This window comes from Trachemys scripta, chromosome 11, assembly GCF_013100865.1.
Source record: "Trachemys scripta elegans isolate TJP31775 chromosome 11, CAS_Tse_1.0, whole genome shotgun sequence".
Lineage (NCBI taxonomy): Eukaryota > Metazoa > Chordata > Testudines > Emydidae > Trachemys > Trachemys scripta.
In genome coordinates, this window is record NC_048308.1 from 42662377 (window position 1) to 42680194 (window position 17818).

The following is a 17818-nucleotide window of genomic DNA, read 5'->3' on the forward strand; positions in this document are numbered from 1 at the left end:
AAGAAAAACAAAATAGTGAGATTTCTGAAAAACTAAACATGTTTTCTCTGCACCACAATGATTCATAAAGTTAGTGGGACTGCAAGCAGTAAGCTCCACTGTTGTTGAAGACTTCTTTTAGTCTGATGCAAAAGAAAAATCTGCAGACAAAATCAGATTCACTATATTAAAAATACATTTAAAAAAAAAGTATGAAAATGCTTAACCATTTTGCTTTCTATTTTTCTGCCCTCTATTAGAATAGTTATTAATGCTATGTATTAGTTTTCCCCCAGGGCATTAATGTGTTGTATGCACATCTAGAAGTCAGTCAAATAGCTCTAATGATTCAAGCTATTATATGCAATGCTAAATGTACTGCTCTTTTAGATATTACTTACAGGATGCTGCACTGCAGAAAGGCTGTCCACTCCTAGGGTAAGAGCCAGTTTATACAGATGTCCAATATGCGCATGTTTTTCCTGAGTATTAGCAAGGTGGACTCTAGCTTGGTGTGCATCATCAGGGATCTCACTTGTTTCAGGAATCTCCAGTTCTCCTGATTTTTTGAGACATTCCAGCTGGAATATGTTTGAAATAATTTGTTAAAGGCAGTTATACTATTCTCTTCCTCACCATCATATGTTAACATAATAAAATATGTAGGGGTAGGCCCGAGGCACAGAATTTGTGATTTAGATCCAGAGTTTGAGCTCACCAGATTTCAGAGGATTTCAGATCTAGAGTTTCAGTTCAGTCCCACAGGTGGGTAAATGTTTTTAGTTTGGGCCTGTCAAGGCTCCTTCCCCACTCTGAACTTTAGGGTACAGATGTGGGGGCCTGCATGAAAACTTCTAAGCTTAACTACCAGCTTAGATCTGGTTCGTTGCCACCACTCCCAATAAGCTAACTCCCTTCCCTGGGTAGCCTTGAGAGACTCTTCCACCAACTCCCTGCTGAACACAGATCCAACCCCTTGGATCTTAAAACAAGGAGAAATTAACCATCCCCCCTCCTTTCTCCCACCAACTCCTGGTGGATCCAGACCCAATCCCCTTGGATCTAAAAACAAGGAAAAATTAATCAGGTTATTAAAAAAGGCTTTTAATTAAAGAAAAAGGTCAACATCATCTCTGTAAAATAAGGATGGAAAATAACTTTACAGGGTAATCAAACTTAAAGAGTCCAGAGGACCCCCCTCTAGCCTTAGATTCAAAGTTACAGGAAACAGAGGTAAACACCCTAGTAAAAGGTACATTTACAAGTTGAGAAAACAAAGATAAAACTACCACGCCTTTCCTGGCTGTACTTACAAGTTTGAAATATGAGAGACTTGTTCAGAAAGATTTGGAGAGCATGGATTGATGTCTGGTCCCTCTTAGTCCCAAGAGCGAACTCCCACCAAAACAAAGAACACAAACAACAGCCTTCCCCCCCCCCCCAAGATTTGAAAGTATCTTGTCCCCTTATTGGTCCTTTGGGTCAGGTGTCAGCCAGGTTACCTGAGCTTCTTAATCCTTTACAGGTAAAAGGATTTTGGAGTCTCTGGCCAGGAGGGATTTTACAGTACTGTACACAGGAGGGCTGTTACCCTTCCCTTTATAGTTATGACAGGGGCAAAACAAAGATGACAGGTAGTACCAGAAACAAAAAGAAATTAGTTGCAACAGGAAAAAGGTATATATTTTTAAGGATAAATAATATTATACTTACTTGTTCTTTGACATGATGGAATTTGACTGACTTGTTGAAGATTTCATCATATTCTGTCATCCTTTCTTTTATCCTCTGATGAAGATCAGTAAGCTCACTTACTTTCTCAGAATTTTCTTTAACAGGAACTCCTTTTAGGGTCAGCAATTCTGATAATTTTACTGTGTATTCAACCTCAGCAGTTAGTTGCTAGCAAATAAACACAATGCATTATTCAGATTTGCAGGAATTACTTTTCATGTATTATTTCATCAAATGTAAATTAGTGATGGGGAAACCATCTTAGGAAAAAAAATGCTATCCTCTTCTCAATGCTCTTCTGAGTCTTTGCTCATTTCTAGACACGAACCTGAACTTTTTAGAAATGGATCTGAACCAAAACCTCAGATCCATAAACTCCTACAGTTAGGAATGTCTGGACCAGTCTGCATTTCGAGCTGTGGATAATCTAGTTTTTTGTTTCCCAAATTTTCAATTTCCCTTGTACTTCAGGATTCTAGCAAGGTCAAGAACTGCAGGGAACAAAATACAATGAAAAGGGATCTTCCTGTAGTATTGACACTCCTTTCTCATTTTCAGATAGATATTAACTCGTTGGATACTAGAGAATTCACAGATGAATGTCACCCTAGGATCTGGAATTTAGAGGTGGCAAATAGGGGTGCTTTGCTAGGAAGCAAGGAGGTCTTTTGGATGCTGGAAGGCATGAGAGGTGGGCCACAAGCCTGCAGAGCACGAATGAGAGGAATGGGAAACCGAGACTTTCCTGGACTCAGGAGTTGTAATGTGGAGGAGGTAAGAAGCTCATATACAGAAACACCCCAAGCAGTTCTGCAACTCCCAAGCATGGAGCTGGATGTTCTCCTTTTTTTGCCCTTGTGCACTGGACTAGTCTTTCTTCTGTATATCCAGCCTTTCCTTGTGCATCATTCCCAATGTGCAGCTAATATTGTAGGTGACATTCTGAGGCGTTTACACACCACAAAAGACAGTTTGCATCACAACCCTATATAGAGTATAAAATGTAAAGCCTAATCCTGCAAAGACTTTTTCCTGTGCACAGCCTCATTGAACTCACTGTAAATGTAACTCTTTTCAGGATCAGGGATTTGCAAAGAACTTTCTTGCACTTTGGATCTCACCAATCCAATCTGTTTTCTCACCTGAAACTGTTGTTTCATTTGATTAAATTTTTGTTGTAGTTCTAAAAAAATCTGAAGGTTACTCCCAAGGTCAACTGCTGCAGGTCTGAGAGCCTCCTCAAGAATCATTAAGTTATGAGTAGTCTAGAAGAAATAGTGACACAACACACGAGTACATTTTTATCTGCATTAAATAATTTCCATTTCATTTAAAAGCTCATTTTTGTAAATAAAGTAAAAAAAAAAAAACTCATCTAAGTTCTGTCAGTAGAATTCCATAGAGTGATATTACACCTATAAAAAAGGCAGATCCTAAAGGTAATGTAAAGGAAGCTGTCACCTGTCCTAAATTTGTTTTAAAATTATAAATCTCTCTCTCTCTCTCTCTCTCTCTGGTGCAAATCCTCTGATGTTCTGAAGGGCTACTGAAGACCCTAAGCACAGTGCAGCTGGAGAGATTCACTTGCACTAGGGTGAGGGGAGGCTGGAAAAGCGACACACAATGGAACCCATAGAGCTTTCTCTGCAAGAGCTTGGAGAGTGGTTTAGCAATAACTAGGTTGGGGGTATCAGTGGATAAACAATTAGTCAGATGAACTGGCTAAAACATGCGATACTGGTCACATAGTGGGCTGCAGCCATCACTGTAGCTGCTGAAGTAATCTGCAATCTGCCCCTGGGCTAGAGAAAATCCTTTTCTCATTAACCACTGCATAGCCCATTTACTCTGGCTTTGTTCACAGAACTAGGATTTGGTTTACTGGAAGTAATTAATACAGATGAAGTAACCATTCAGCCACAATCATGCCAGAGAAATAAATGTGTGATGTCTGGCAAGGTAAATTTAAATGCTCTTCTTTTCAATACAAATACACGATTAGAAAATTGTAATGTGCTTGTAAAAAAACTAAGAAGAAACCCATAACATTTCTAAATATTCTACATTTTTTTTTCTAACAATGTCTCTTTCAACAAAATATTCGTAAGCTTAAAATTCAGTAGTGGTATCAGATTCCATTCACACACCCAAAGTTAATGCTATGCACTATATAAAACAGTGGTTCTCAAAATGTTGTCTTCAGCAGAATTTTATGGTGTGCACAAAACAAAAATGTTAGAAAAATCAAGCAGTTTATTGCAGCAAACAGAGCTGGCTGAAACTGTTTCAAAATTTGAAATTACAACCAATTAAATATTGAAAAACAATTAAAAAATGGGAAGAATTTTCGGCATGTTTCATTCAACAGTAGCAGAAAATAAAGTTGGAGATATTAAAGGATGTAGTCCACAGGGTGATCTCTGTTGCATAATCTGCAGAATTAAGTGGTGAGAGAACCACTGACAAGTGATAATTTCAGACTATTAATGATGCAGAAATGTTTGCCAAAACTGTCTTCTTCAAATATGTTTCACTTACTTTTTTAAATTGCTCTTTAAATTTCCAACATTGTTGTTTGATGGACTTTTCTTGATTGATATGGAGCTTCCATGTTGTCCACAGGTCTGTCAGCTCTTCCTTTTCTTTATTTAGTTTGTCAATAGTATCTTCAGTTACTTGCACAACGTTTTCCAACTTTAATATAAAATTCTTATTCACCTGGTAAATAAATGATAAATGCATTTTCATTTCCCCCAAAGAGAATAACACATTTTTTACAAGAATACAAAAACAAATTTATAGTTTTTCCCTCAACAAAATTTAAAAGACAGCAGAAAACAATCAGTCTAATCCAGCATAAGCATTTTGGAAATTCCTGGTTGTTTGTGTGTGTATAAAATGCAGTGGTTATAGAGGACTGGGTGGCTGAAGGGAGTGAACATTGGACATGGGAGGCTGGTTCTTTGGTTCAGCAGTGACCAAGAATTATCGCCTTCTAATGACTGCTTGATTGCCATGCAAAATCAGGTGGCGTCTTCAAGCCAATTCTTAATGGACAGTGTTCAACATCAGAAAAACCACCAACACTGGCATTAATTCAAACAGTTGTTGGAATGTTCAGCAAAGGATTGAATGGGACTGAAGGAGGAACTACTTACTTATCGTTAGTTGTGGTTCCCTTTGCACAGGCTGAAACCCTTGTGGGATAAAATGAGGCAAACGTATTCAGTACTTGTGGGTTTTTTGTCTTTGGGGTCTTTTGGAGGACTCACCTCAGTGACATCATAGAAAACTTGGTAATTCTCTTTACTCTTTTCCCAACTCTAGCCCAGATTTTTTCCTCTGAGGAAGGCTGTTGTGTGTAAATTATATCAGACACTGATAAAGATTTATAATATACCCCCCAAGAATATACTAGGACCACATTAGCAGAAGACATGTTGGCAGTAATATCTAAATCTTGGAAGAGGCAATATCGGAGAGAACATCAGCAAGGATAAACTGTGTGGAGACAGTTCTATCATCCATTTTTCTAAAAAGTATTTTCATATTTTCCACTAGTACAGACTGCCTCTTAGTGGATGCAGAGTAAATTGTATATTGCACAAATAGAAATATGAGAGTCTAATGTGAATAAAATGTGTCTGTGAAAAAACAGTTCTAAAAGGTTATTTTATTTTAATCACAAAACATTTTGTGCTTGCTTGGCCTTGTCCTGTTAGCCAGAGTCAGCAGTGCAGTCTTGTAGAGCATGTAGGATTGGCACCGCTTTTACAAACAGTCTGGCCAGGCTGAATGTTCTTGAGTTAAAATGAGAATTTTCCCTCTCTTAGGTGGACTGTCTGCCATAGCTGACAAGCCTCACTTGATTGGATAGGGGACACAAAGAAGTAAAGTGACTTTCCCAAGGTCACCCAGCAGAGTGAAGACTAGAACCCAAGTCTCCTGAGTCCCAGCCTCAGACCTGCCCCACTGTACCCCACTGCCTCCACTCACAAAAGATTTTAGAGTTGAATTGATCATACCACCACCTAGCACTCATCTAGTGCTTTCTTAGTTTGAAAATATTGCACAAATACTCATCCTTGCTGGCCCCCTGTGATGTAGGGAAGTGTAAATTTCTGCATGGAGACAAACACAAAAAGGCTAACATGACTTGCTCAGACCACACAGCATATCAGTGCCAGAACTAAGCATTGCCTGGCATCCAATCTGGAGGTCAGTGCTTCACTTAAAGACCAATGGCCTGAAACTTTTCCTCCTCTGGAGAAACCCATAAGAAGGGGGTTTGGGAGAAAATGTCCATGAGGATCTCCTTGCAGAATTCCTCCCCTACTGTTCCTTTGATGGGTGCGGTTTGCTTCATCCCCAGTGGAATAGGAGTTAGGGCCAGCCCACAAACCTGACAAAGGATCAGTGATCTGCAGAAGGCCAGGGTTATTCGCATGGAGACCCTGTGCTTCCACAACCCCAGATGGCACAGCTCCATCAAAATCATGCTAACAGGGATCCTGACTGTGGTGGCCCCTGGGACTCTCAGAAGGCACCTCAGTAGGAGAAATAATACCATCCCAAGCTATATAATCTTTTCTGCTTAAACTACATACGGCTGGCCTACTTGCTCTTGCTCCTGGCTTCCAAGTGTCCAGCCTACTCATGCAGATCCCAGATATGCCAATTGCCCTCCACAAGGTGCAGAAGAGGGCTGAGAGGTGCAGACCTAGCTTTCCTCACTCACATTCTGCATGGGATGGGAGGGATGATTTCACCTTTAAATTGTCTACAAATGCATTTTATCCTTATACACAGCTGAATCAGCTGGTCACTTGCTAGCAATTCCTGCATGGCCTGAAGAGGGTTACATATCCAGGCATGCCCTACTGCACTGTAATGGAAGGTTTTCAAATTCTGCAAGATCAATCTACAAGAATTAGGTGGTGATAAAATGTTTAAGCTGCCTTAACTTCCTTTGAAATTTCAAGTTAAAAATAATTCTCACCTAAGAATTTCCTCCCAATTTAACCACATTACTGTTATTACGGTTGGAGCCATCAATATTGTGCTTTACAGCCATGACATCAATATTAGAGCTGGTCAGGAATTTTCCATGGGAATGATTTTTTGATAGCAAATGCAGTTTCTGCAGAATCAAAATTTTCAAATTTGCTAAAAACATTAGTTTTTCTGATGAGAAAATCAACATGAAATATTTTGTTTTGGGTCAGTTCAGCCTGAATCAAGATATTTTGTTATATTGAGTTGACCCAAAACATTTGGTTTCAAATCAGTTAAAAAAATTAAAGGGTATTTTACTAGCATTTCCTTATGGAAAGTGTAGTTTGGGTCCCTCACTGTCTCCTTTGAGTTGGTCTCCCTGGAGGACTTCATCCTCCACAATGCAGCATGGACACATAGATAGTCCTCCAAGGAGACGGGCTCATAGGAGACAACGGGGGACCCAAACTATGCCTCTCATAAGGCAATATGCTTGGGAAATGCTGTGTAATGTTGATCTCACTTGAAAAGGAGCCTTTGGAGTGAATTCAACAAAACAAATTGAAACATTTCAATTTCAGAAATGTCTAAATGTTTTGTTTCTATTGCAAATGTTAAAATGAAATGTTTTGCCATTTCCAAATAAAAATTTTTTAGAATTTCTGTGCTGCCAAAAAAAAAAAAAAAACCCATAATAAAATCAATCCCATTTTGAAATGGAAATAAATAAATAAAGTGTCAAAATTTCCCACAGATGGAAATTCCAAATTTTACTCAGCTCTAATTATAATTCCGCCCCCCCCCAACCCCGTGACACACAATAGAAATACTGTGCCCTGGGCAAGCTCCTCGGGGCATGGGAGTAGGATCCAAGATCTACTCTTAATCTGTCAGTGGTTATTGTAGTTTAGTGCATATTTGAAGTTATGATTGTGAATTTAACAATTAATCCTTGCTACAGTGATAACTCAGTGAACTACAGTCTCACCATATTTAATGAATGAATAAAATCATGCCCCATATCTTGAGTGGAAAGAATCTTCTTTAAAACGATTGGCCACTGAGTATCAGCTGACTCAATCACAGTCTTGTTTTCAGCTTCACTCTCTGTTTGCACAGGCTCAGATTTATAGAATTCCTTCAGACTTTGAGCTTGGTCATTTACCTGCAGAGAAATGCAAGAATAAAAGTACAGGCCTCAAACTCTAAAATCAGACGTGGTGGTAGATTTGAGTAATACATTAATGAATGCTTTCCATGTTTTAAACCACATCCTCCTCTACAGAAAATTGGACTATCATAAAACAAGCAGAAGTGTGTTAAGTAACCCAGAAACCTATTTTAACAGCTGGCAAATAGGCTACGGACTGAAGTGAAAAGTTTATTATTCAACGAGAGCTTCTAAGCACAGAGCAATATGTTTTTAAGTTGTTAGCAATTTGTTCAATGTCTGTCATCTATTATGTAAACATTATAATTTGCTTAGCTCCATTTAATGTGAAGTAACAAAAATTAACATTAGATAAATACAACAACACATGTGACAAACAAAAAAATACTGACAGTCAAACATTAGGATATGAACAAGTAAATGTGACCTTGTTCTTAATTAGTGTCACTAGAATTGAGAGCTTAGTTACTATGGCCAAATTTATCTAAAACATCCAGTTCCACCTCTGTTCTCATTTTAGTTTAAAACATACAAGGAAAATATTAGTTAATAGTGTTAAAGTACTTAAAAACAAGGATCCAAAAAACCCTAGTTCTATCCCTAGCCCAGGTTTATCAGTTACCAAATGCATGTTAGAAATGAAGGGACTGATTATGGTCTCAACTGGAGTGGTTTACACTTGCATCATTTTAACTCATTTTTTGCACCAATTTAACTAAATTGTTTTTTTCTACCAATTTAATTACATTGGTAGAAAAACCAGACCCTTATGTGGACAGAATTATACTAATATAAAGAAATTAGATCACATAGCTTGGTTTTGGTTAATTTACTGAGGCAAGCTGTACCAATGTTAGCACTTTTATATAGATACCCACATGAGGGGTCGCACTTATTTAACTACATTGGTGTCTTAAACCAACGTAGTTAAATCAGTGCAAAAACTGCATGCATGCAAATCCTTATGCTTGTGTAAATTTACTGACCAGGGCTGGACTACACACAGTTCTTGCACTGATTTAATTGAGGCCCTATCTGAGGAAAATGACCTCATTTGGAATAGACTGCAGCCTATAGGCTGTGTAGCTAGGAGCATGGGTGCCAAGTCTGTATAATTTTTGGTGGTGGCCAGAACGGGTCCAAGTCCTGCCCCCCACACCTGTCTTGTAAGCCGATATATATCCTACCCCGTCCACTCCCTCCACCCTGGGCCGGCAGCGGAGCCCCGGGCAGCAGCTGGGACCCCATGTAAAAAGTAGAGGTGCTGCAGCCCCCCCGCACCCTTAGTTCCTTCGCCTATGAAAATAAGGTTAAGTGTGCCCTTCAAGTTGATGCTCAGTGGACAATTGTGAACAGAGATACTGTTTTCATCAAAATGTATGTAAAATATAAGCCCAGACATTGGTGGAGCCAGGCTCACGTTCTTGAATATTGGTGGAGCATGGGCACCACGGGCCCATATAACTTGCCACCTATGGCTAGGAGGCCTGCACAGCTTCCCTGGCATAGCAACCCTAGATCCTATTTTAGGCTAGACAAAACCCTTGTTCTCTCTCCTTCTTGTGAAATTACAGAATGAAGTCCAGTAATTCAGTAGGGAATCTGTACCTCCTTCGCTGACTTTAAAAATGCCACATAAGCTTTTAGAACATCTAGTTTTGAACTAATATTTTTGTTAAGTGTTGTCAGTTCTTCATTTAGAAGATCAGCTTTGCTAGAGAAAGCTGCCACCTCTGCAGGTTCAAATTCTTCCACTTCATTAATAATTCTCACAGCTGCTTCCAGTTCATGTGATGTTTCCTGTGAGGGCATAAACATAGAACACAGTATATGGTGACTGGAAAGGGCTCGTGAAAATTCACATCCTAATGTTAATTTCTGGTAGTATTGGTTCTTTCTGTTTAACCCACCCACCTAGATAGCAAAGGAACAACTCAAAATGTACATTAAATGCCAAAGCTAAACATCCACCTCCTGTGACAGTTTTGAAACCAAACACAAAACCTGAACCTAATAAAATTTGCTAATTTTAAATGGAAAAAATGTGGGTCTGAATATTTAAAATCAGTGTAGCCACTTGACAAAAAAGCAATGGAAATTCTGCACCTGGGAACACTGATAGAGGAAAGGGATGTGCCACCCACAACCAAAAGTAGGGTCAATAAGTTCCCATGCAGTGCAAATCTGCAAGCCCCCAAAATCAGAACAGGGACCAAACAGCACATCATGTCTCCACTCCCCAAACCCAGTAGTATCTTATAGAATCATAGAATATCAGGGTTGGAAGGGGCCTCAGGAGGTCATCTAGTCCAAACCCCTGGCTCAAAGCAGGGCCAATCCCAGACAGATTTTTGCCCCAGATCCTTAAATGGCTCCCTCAAGGATTGAACTCACAACTAGGTTTAGCAGGCCAATGCTCAAACCACTGAGCTATCCCTCCTCTCTGTGGGTTGGTTGTGCAGATTTCCTGGACATTACCACCACACTGGTAGAATCAGCCAAGATTCTGTTTTTCAGCTCTACTGTGTTAGCTCACAACTCTGGGTAAGCACAAATGTTTTACTCAAGTGTTACACCTACTTTTTCTAGTGGGCCCTATAAAATCTGAAACACCTCTTCCTCAAGTTAGATATTGGTTTGATATTACATGGAATCTAGTGAATAAATTGCCAGAAAGGACTTTGACCGCAACACTTCGTTCTCAAGAACACATAAGAATGGTCACGAATAAAATCCAACCCTAGTGAAAAGCCTAGCTAGCATTTACAGCCCTCGCATTGAAAGGATCCAGGGTTTCAATTAAATGTGAAAACTCTGGCAAACATGATGGTAAATCATTTCAGGAAACAAATCAGAGGTTTTTGCTTATGTGTTTTTCAAATGACTTCTGGATCCCAATTTTTCTCAAAAAATACATAAATACTTTAAAATGTGAATATATGGAATTATTGTCCTGCTTGCATAATGTTATCATCCAAAACTGCACCTGTGAGGATGGCATCAGAACTATGAACTCTTGTAGGAAAAGTGTTTGATGCATATATTTCTATATCTAGAGGCCTAAGATAGCTTTGGATACTTTCGTCCATCTTTTGGATTCATAGCACACGGTATATTTATCTCTGAAACTCAGCCAGAATGCAAGCTATATACCCTGTGAAATTCCATAGAAGGAATGGGTAGGTGGCGAGGATACTGTAGTCAAAGCACATTACACAGTTTCTAGAGAAAGATCACAACAGGCAAAGGAAATATCCGCATCAGAATAGTGTTACACAAATTGAGCAGAAATGTTGGCAAAAATTATTTCATGCTCATTTGCCACAAAGAATGGCTCTGACAAAGCTTCTGGTATTTTTATATTCTTGCTGAATGCTCTTCAGAATTGCTTGTATGTGAATTTTAGTTTCAGTGCTACTGCACAAATCAAATTATTGGATTATATAAACTGGTACAAGACAACAAGGAAAATGAACAACAAAGATACTGAGTTTTCAGAATTATGCTCAAATTGGGACTAGTTCCAAAGAGAATATGTATAGCTGCATTTTTAAAGAGCTCCCAGCTTAGCCTTGAAATATGAAGCTGGGGTGAGATTCCAACAGATTAGTAGAAAGTGGGCAGGTGGGGGTTGGGGGAGTGCTAAAGTAGCTTTAAAGCCCCTTTTGTATGTTGTGGGGCACTGGGGCCTATCTGGTTATAACAGCCTCCCTGCAATGATTCATGCTGCAGGGGTTCTTGGAAGGCAGCCTTATGGCTGTCTCTACAATACCTGTGCATGGACCTGGGCTTTTACACCATTCCAGCTCTTTTACCCAGCATGAAGGAACCTGAGTGGGAGAGACAATCTCACAACTGGAATTTTTGATGTCCACATTCTTGAACATGTAATTTTTGACACCCCAAAAGTTGGTGGATCAGTGATATACATCAAGTACATGACATTTCCAAGAGTATTAAAATCTGACTTTATTTGGGTCTTGAGATACTAACAGAGGATAGGATGATACTAAAAAAGATAGGGCTGAGATGAGAATGGAGAGTACCCTAACTGTAAGAATTACCTGCTTGCAGTTTTAGTTATATTATTGTTGATGGACTATAAGATTTAATAAAAATGAAGCCTTATTTTCCTTCTAAGGAAATATGCCCATCCCCAGCTGAGCATCTCAGCAATTTTGGAATTTTTAAAGTATACATTTGTGTCTAAAAATACTTAGGGTAATAGCATATGAAAAGTTTTTTTTTTTTTTACCTTAGCTTGATTAGACAGTTCTAGGTATTCGTTCAAAACTTTCTCTGACTCAGTCAAACAAGAACCAGGATCCATACTGATTTCAAGTATCGGACTGACTTTTTTAATTGACAATGATACCTTTAGTTAAAAATAAAATATATACATAATTATATTAATTTACATCACTAGGCATTATAAAAACACAAACTTGAATAGAACAAAGTGAGGGAACAGACTTAGCTCTTGGCATTTCACCACTTTGATTTCAGGAAATACAGAAGATACCAAAAACAAAAAAGCCAGCCAACCAACCAAATTCTTCTAACTATTTCAAATCTGACTAAAAGGTCTGGTTTGCACTTGGGACAAAGATTCATGCCTGCGCTCTCTCATTTTATCTAAATTGTTTTTCTCTATCCCTAATTAATCCAGCATTGTTATTTTAATAAGAATTTACTGCCTTCAACTTAATACTTTCAAGATACTTCATGTTTTAAAAAAGTTTTGTTTTATAGACTAGGCCATTTAAAAAAAAAAACATCTTTAAAACTTCTCTAGCAATCTAAAATGTCTATTTTATGCAGATATGTGCACATAACTTCCTTAATGACAACAAGAGTTATGCATGCATGCTGGCAACAGGATAGGTCATGAAGAGCAGCTGCAGAGGACTCTATATGTGGTATACATAGCCACTGCTAAGAATGTGAATTCACATCTACCATCCATTTTAAAATGGGGCTTCTGAATTTGGTCCAGGAACTGTATGTGTCAAAGGGAGCGTAATTTAGCACCAGATCCTTCAGAATGCTTGGCTTTAGTGGGAGGTTGCAATGGGAAGTGTTTTACTTGGGAGGATGAGACACTAGGTAGCATTCTGTGAGAAAAGCTAAGACCTTTTGGCTCAAATGTTCAAAATGTCCTCGAATTCTGGGTGTCTGAGGTGGGGTGCCCAAAACTGAGGCACCCAGAATCAGAGACCACATATGAAAATGTGGGTCTAAAAATGATGAAGTCAAAAATAGTTACATTTAGAGAATTCATTTGATTTAGATTCACGTTTTTCTAGTGAGGCCTTTTGTATGAGACCAACAGCAGATACCAGTCTTTTCTTCTAGACTATTTAAACTATGCAGTATATTCATCATGCTCCAATATCCCGAAACCTCATTTATAGAAAATGTGTGTAAAGGAATCCATGGATAGCAAATTCACTTCTTCCCATTTGATTCAGAACAGTTCACTATAAGCATCATGTGTACATTATGAAATGTCAAATTGCATATTGAATAATTATTGATTAAATATGATTTAACTGTTTTGGTCTGCACTTTGGGATATCTTTGCTATGAACCTTGCTACAAATATTATATTGCATTAGAGGTAGAACAGGCACATAGGGTCAAAGGGAAGCCCTAAGTGCCTATTCTAGCTCTAATGTAACATAACAGAGGCCAGAGGGAGCTGAAGACACTCAGCAGGCTTTCAGTATCTTTCAGGATCAGTTCCTTAATGAGTAAAAGGAGCTGTTATTGTGAATGTGATACACTTTCCTTTGGCAGCACAGAGAAATCACATCACCTGTGCTGTGGTTCACAATCCCCATTCCTATTGTCTCCCAAGTTTATTTCGCCTCCTTTCTCATTGTCCACAAAACAAAATTGGGAAAAAAATATAAAGAATGCAGGAAACTTACATGCAAGTCACAGTCCTGGATTGCTTGCTCATTTTTGCCAAAACAAAGGGCTCATTATTAAAGCAAATTCATGATTTATTATTTAATAGGTATAATGTGTTTATAGAATCAGCTTCATTTTCAGAGCAAGGCATTTAAGTTTACTGGTGCCTACAGCTGCACTAAGCATTTCATAGGTACAATTCACCTATCCTCTCTACCAGCTAAGTACATTATTATTTGGTATTATTTAGCCAGAAGCGCAATCTAATGTTCTAACAGCTATAGTACAGAAATTCAATGCAGTCTGCATGAATACATTAATGAGGATGCCTTTTATAATGTACCTTCTTTAGATAATCTTCTAGTGAGGCAGTGAGCCCTTGTTTCTTTAAAGCAAGTTCTTTGTAAGCAGGACACTGTCTGATTAGTTGATCCACTCTTTTCTGAACATATTCTATCATTTCCTGAATTCCAGTCATCCAAGAGCTAAATTGGAACAATACAGCTGTTAAAACTTTTCCTGGCTCGTGCACCAGCAAGATGACAGTAGGTGAATAAAAATAGCTCTTCTGTTTCATATCAGAAATGATTTAGCAAGATTTTAAAAATTCAAGTCTTAAAAAAACGTAACAGTAATAATGCAGATAAAATTCTTAAGGAGCAGAGCAGAGAAATGACATTTCCTAACAAATTATTTCACATTCAATGCATAAGTAAGGCTCAGACGGAGATACCCTTACTTGCACTGTTAATCCCAATGATTTCAGTTGCACTACCTATGGAGTAAGGTAGATTCTGGCCCTAAAGGAACTGAGCAGAAGGGAGAGAAATGAAACATGAACAATTGAAAATATCTGACATACCAACTGGATTAGATTTCTATTTTTAAAAGGATATTTCACTTAGCCTCCAAATGTTTCAATTTTCTTATAGTAAGTGCACAAAACTTGTCATCTCATTCCCTCCACACTCTAAGCTAACATTTGTTTAAAGATGCTGTTTGAATAGAAGTGTAGAATAAATCAATTGAGAAAGCACTGATTGTTTTATAATCTGAAACATTTAAGCACCAGGGTGCCAATTCGCAATAATATGAATGCTTGAGGCAGTTCTCTCCAAATTGTAAACAAGTCATCACATAGAATTAGGATTTGAAGATGGTGCATAAAAAAGAATTAATACTCATATTAATTAATTTATTATTGAAGTTGTCTCTGACAAAGATAAATAAATACATAAATGAATAAAAAATTTAGAAGACGAATACTTCTAAAGTGTGAACTTTGTCAATTTAATCTCTGCTGACTTCCTAATGTACTTATCTTAATTCAACTATTTATATACGGCCAGTTCCAGTGATTCAGAAGACCAAGTTCAGCCATCCTGATTGAAGTTGAGGAATACCCGATCAACCATGCCTATCTAATGCCATGGAGTATGGCATTAGACTGAATCTGGTGAGAAAATGTGGACCATAGAAAATCCAAGATAGCAAAAAGGACATTATTTATGGAATAAGTTATTTAGAATTTTGCAAATTAATTTCTCATCATACTTATAACCTCTTATTTTTCAGTGTAACCTTAAGTTTACAAAAAGTTGTCCCTTTATTTCAACATTTCTTAAAGAAGAGATATTCCTTTTAATTTATCAGTGCAGCTCCTTCAAACACTAATAGAGATTAAGGTTATACCTCCTGTAGATGATTACTTAGAGCTTCATAAAATCTTGGAAAGTACTACTGATTCTGCATACCTTTAATACAAATAATTAATTTATGACTTGGTGAAAATGAGTTTAATCAGCAATGAAATGAGGGAAAATCTTAAACTACTGATAGGCAATCAGACTGGCCAGGATGATGATGAGGGTTTTCTTAATAGAAAAAAAATTGATTGAAGAAATTTTGAGTTAATATAAAATGCATTTTCTACGGTGCAACTGAATCTTCAACAGGCTTTAATTTCAAAAATGGAAACTCACATGAAATCAGTAACTATATTTTACCAATAGTCTCATTTGACACAAAAATCTGAATTGGATTTTTTAATCTATTTAATTCAGAGGGGTAGCCGTGTTAGTCTGTATCAGCAAAAACAACGAGGAGTACTTGTGGCACCTTAGAGACTAACACGTTTATGTGGGCATAAGCTTTTGTGGGCTAGAACCCACTTCATCAGATGCATGGAGTGGAAAATACAGTAGCAGGTATATATACACAGTATATGAAAAGATGGGCGTTGCCTTACCAAGTGGGGGATTTGGCCAATGTACATGGCAGAAGGGCATTGCTGGCACAGTCTCTACTATTCTGTTCCAATTACTCTTCCAGGGAGCTGTAACCTGCTTTCAAATTCCACATAAATTTCTACTGGCTGCTCCTCTTAGCAGATGGTAAGCACTTGACAGCTAACTATCTATTACATTAGCAGAATACACCTTTCTTTTCCTTTGTATAACAAAGCAGCCACTTAAACATACGACTAAACTTCTTCAATACCCACATGCTGCACTAAGTCCTAACAGAGATTCCCATGTATGTTTCCGTAAAAACACTGTCTCTGTTTCTCCTCTTGCATTGGTCATTCTTTTATATTTCCTTCCCTAACTGGACCTTTATTTTTACTGTCTTTCTGATGGGAAATTAAAATTTCCTTCCCCTTCTACTCTCTGTCCTTGACTCCCAATGTTTTATTTTAGAAAACCTGGTTTCTTAGTATATTGTATTAAGTTTGGCTCTAGCCAGGACTCTAGAAGTGAAATCCAGGCCCCATTGACTCTAATGGCAAAATTCCCATAGACTTCCCTGAGGCTAGGATTTCACCCTAGGACTCTCATACTGAAGAATTCAAAAATACTTTGAAAATGATATGGCCTATACAGGGATCATTTCACTCACCACAGTAAAGAAGCCATCTCTGGACTGAAATGTAGTAACTGCTGTTTAACACAGGACAGAGACACTCGACAACAGCCCAAGAGAGGAAAATAGGAAGAATACTGTATATCCAGTTGAATGAATAGAGTGAATTTAGGAAGGAATACACAAGTTGAAACTTGGGGCTATCACCCTGAACACTTGTTGAAAGTTTCATAGAACCTTTAAAGTCCATACCATAAAGACAAGAGTACATGTCTTTACCTTACTAAGGTAAATGATGGAAGCCAGGTGAGCTCTGCTGCTGTCTCTCTCCTGTTCCCTGCAGTGTCCTTACCTCAGCTCCAACTAAGTCTTCTCACTCACCTGTCACAACTAAGACTCCTTCCATCTCCAAATCCTTTTCTCTGCTGAAGTAACTAAAGGATCTTACCTCAAGTGGGTGGGGAGAAGCACTCATCACCCACTTTCTGCAAACATAATCCCACCAAAAATCTCTCCCTTTTCCTGACACAGCACTCCTATAGGCCCTTAGCGACTCAGATCACCTAAGACAGGACAGTTTCTATAAGTACTAGCCAGTCTCCTAAGATGAGTAGTCAGAACTCAGCTTTATGTCTCATTTGAAAGATGGCACCTCCAATAGCACATTGGTTTCATAATGACCAAGAGGGAAGACTTCCCTGCTCTCCTTTCAGAAGCATCATGTTAGCTAGAGCTCAAAATATTTCTGGGGGCAGTGACTTATCTTGAAGATGACATGTCAGGACTGGCCGCCAGGAGCACCATAAAGGTGGCACCTTCTGTACACCCCTCTGATGCCATCAGTTCCTGACTCTGAGAGCTGTTCTTTGGAGTGTATGTTGGGGAAGTTGAAAGAAGAAAGCTAGTGTATTAGACCAACATTTCCAAACCTGGATGCCTAAAAAATTAAGTTCCCAAACCCATACTTAGGCATCTATATAAAAGTTGCTCTCTTTTAAGAGGCGTTAAGCACCTGCAGCACCCACTGAAATCTATGGACGCTTCAGGTACTCAGCCCTTTGAAAACCAAGCTCCTTTGATTTAGGTGCCCAAATGCAGATTTAGGAGTCTAACTCTGGCACCTGGATTTGATCACTTTGGTCTCAGATAATGGATGATGAT

At 38.4% G+C, this 17818-nt stretch overlaps 1 protein-coding gene across 9 annotated transcripts in view; it reads right to left on the reverse strand.

Annotated features, from left to right (window-relative positions):
• Nucleotides 1-17818, reverse strand: part of CCDC141 (coiled-coil domain containing 141) — a 152842-nt gene that overhangs the window by 51991 nt on the left and 83033 nt on the right. For all 9 annotated transcript variants that reach the window (XM_034785769.1, XM_034785770.1, XM_034785767.1 and 6 more), the window contains 8 exons: nt 14139-14280; nt 12135-12254; nt 9488-9679; nt 7697-7873; nt 4252-4431; nt 2856-2978; nt 1693-1881; nt 381-560 (listed from right to left, as the gene is read on the reverse strand). In XM_034785769.1, the coding sequence (XP_034641660.1) occupies nt 381-560; nt 1693-1881; nt 2856-2978; nt 4252-4431; nt 7697-7873; nt 9488-9679; nt 12135-12254; nt 14139-14280 (1303 nt within the window). The remainder of the gene's footprint in view (nt 1-380; nt 561-1692; nt 1882-2855; nt 2979-4251; nt 4432-7696; nt 7874-9487; nt 9680-12134; nt 12255-14138; nt 14281-17818) is intronic.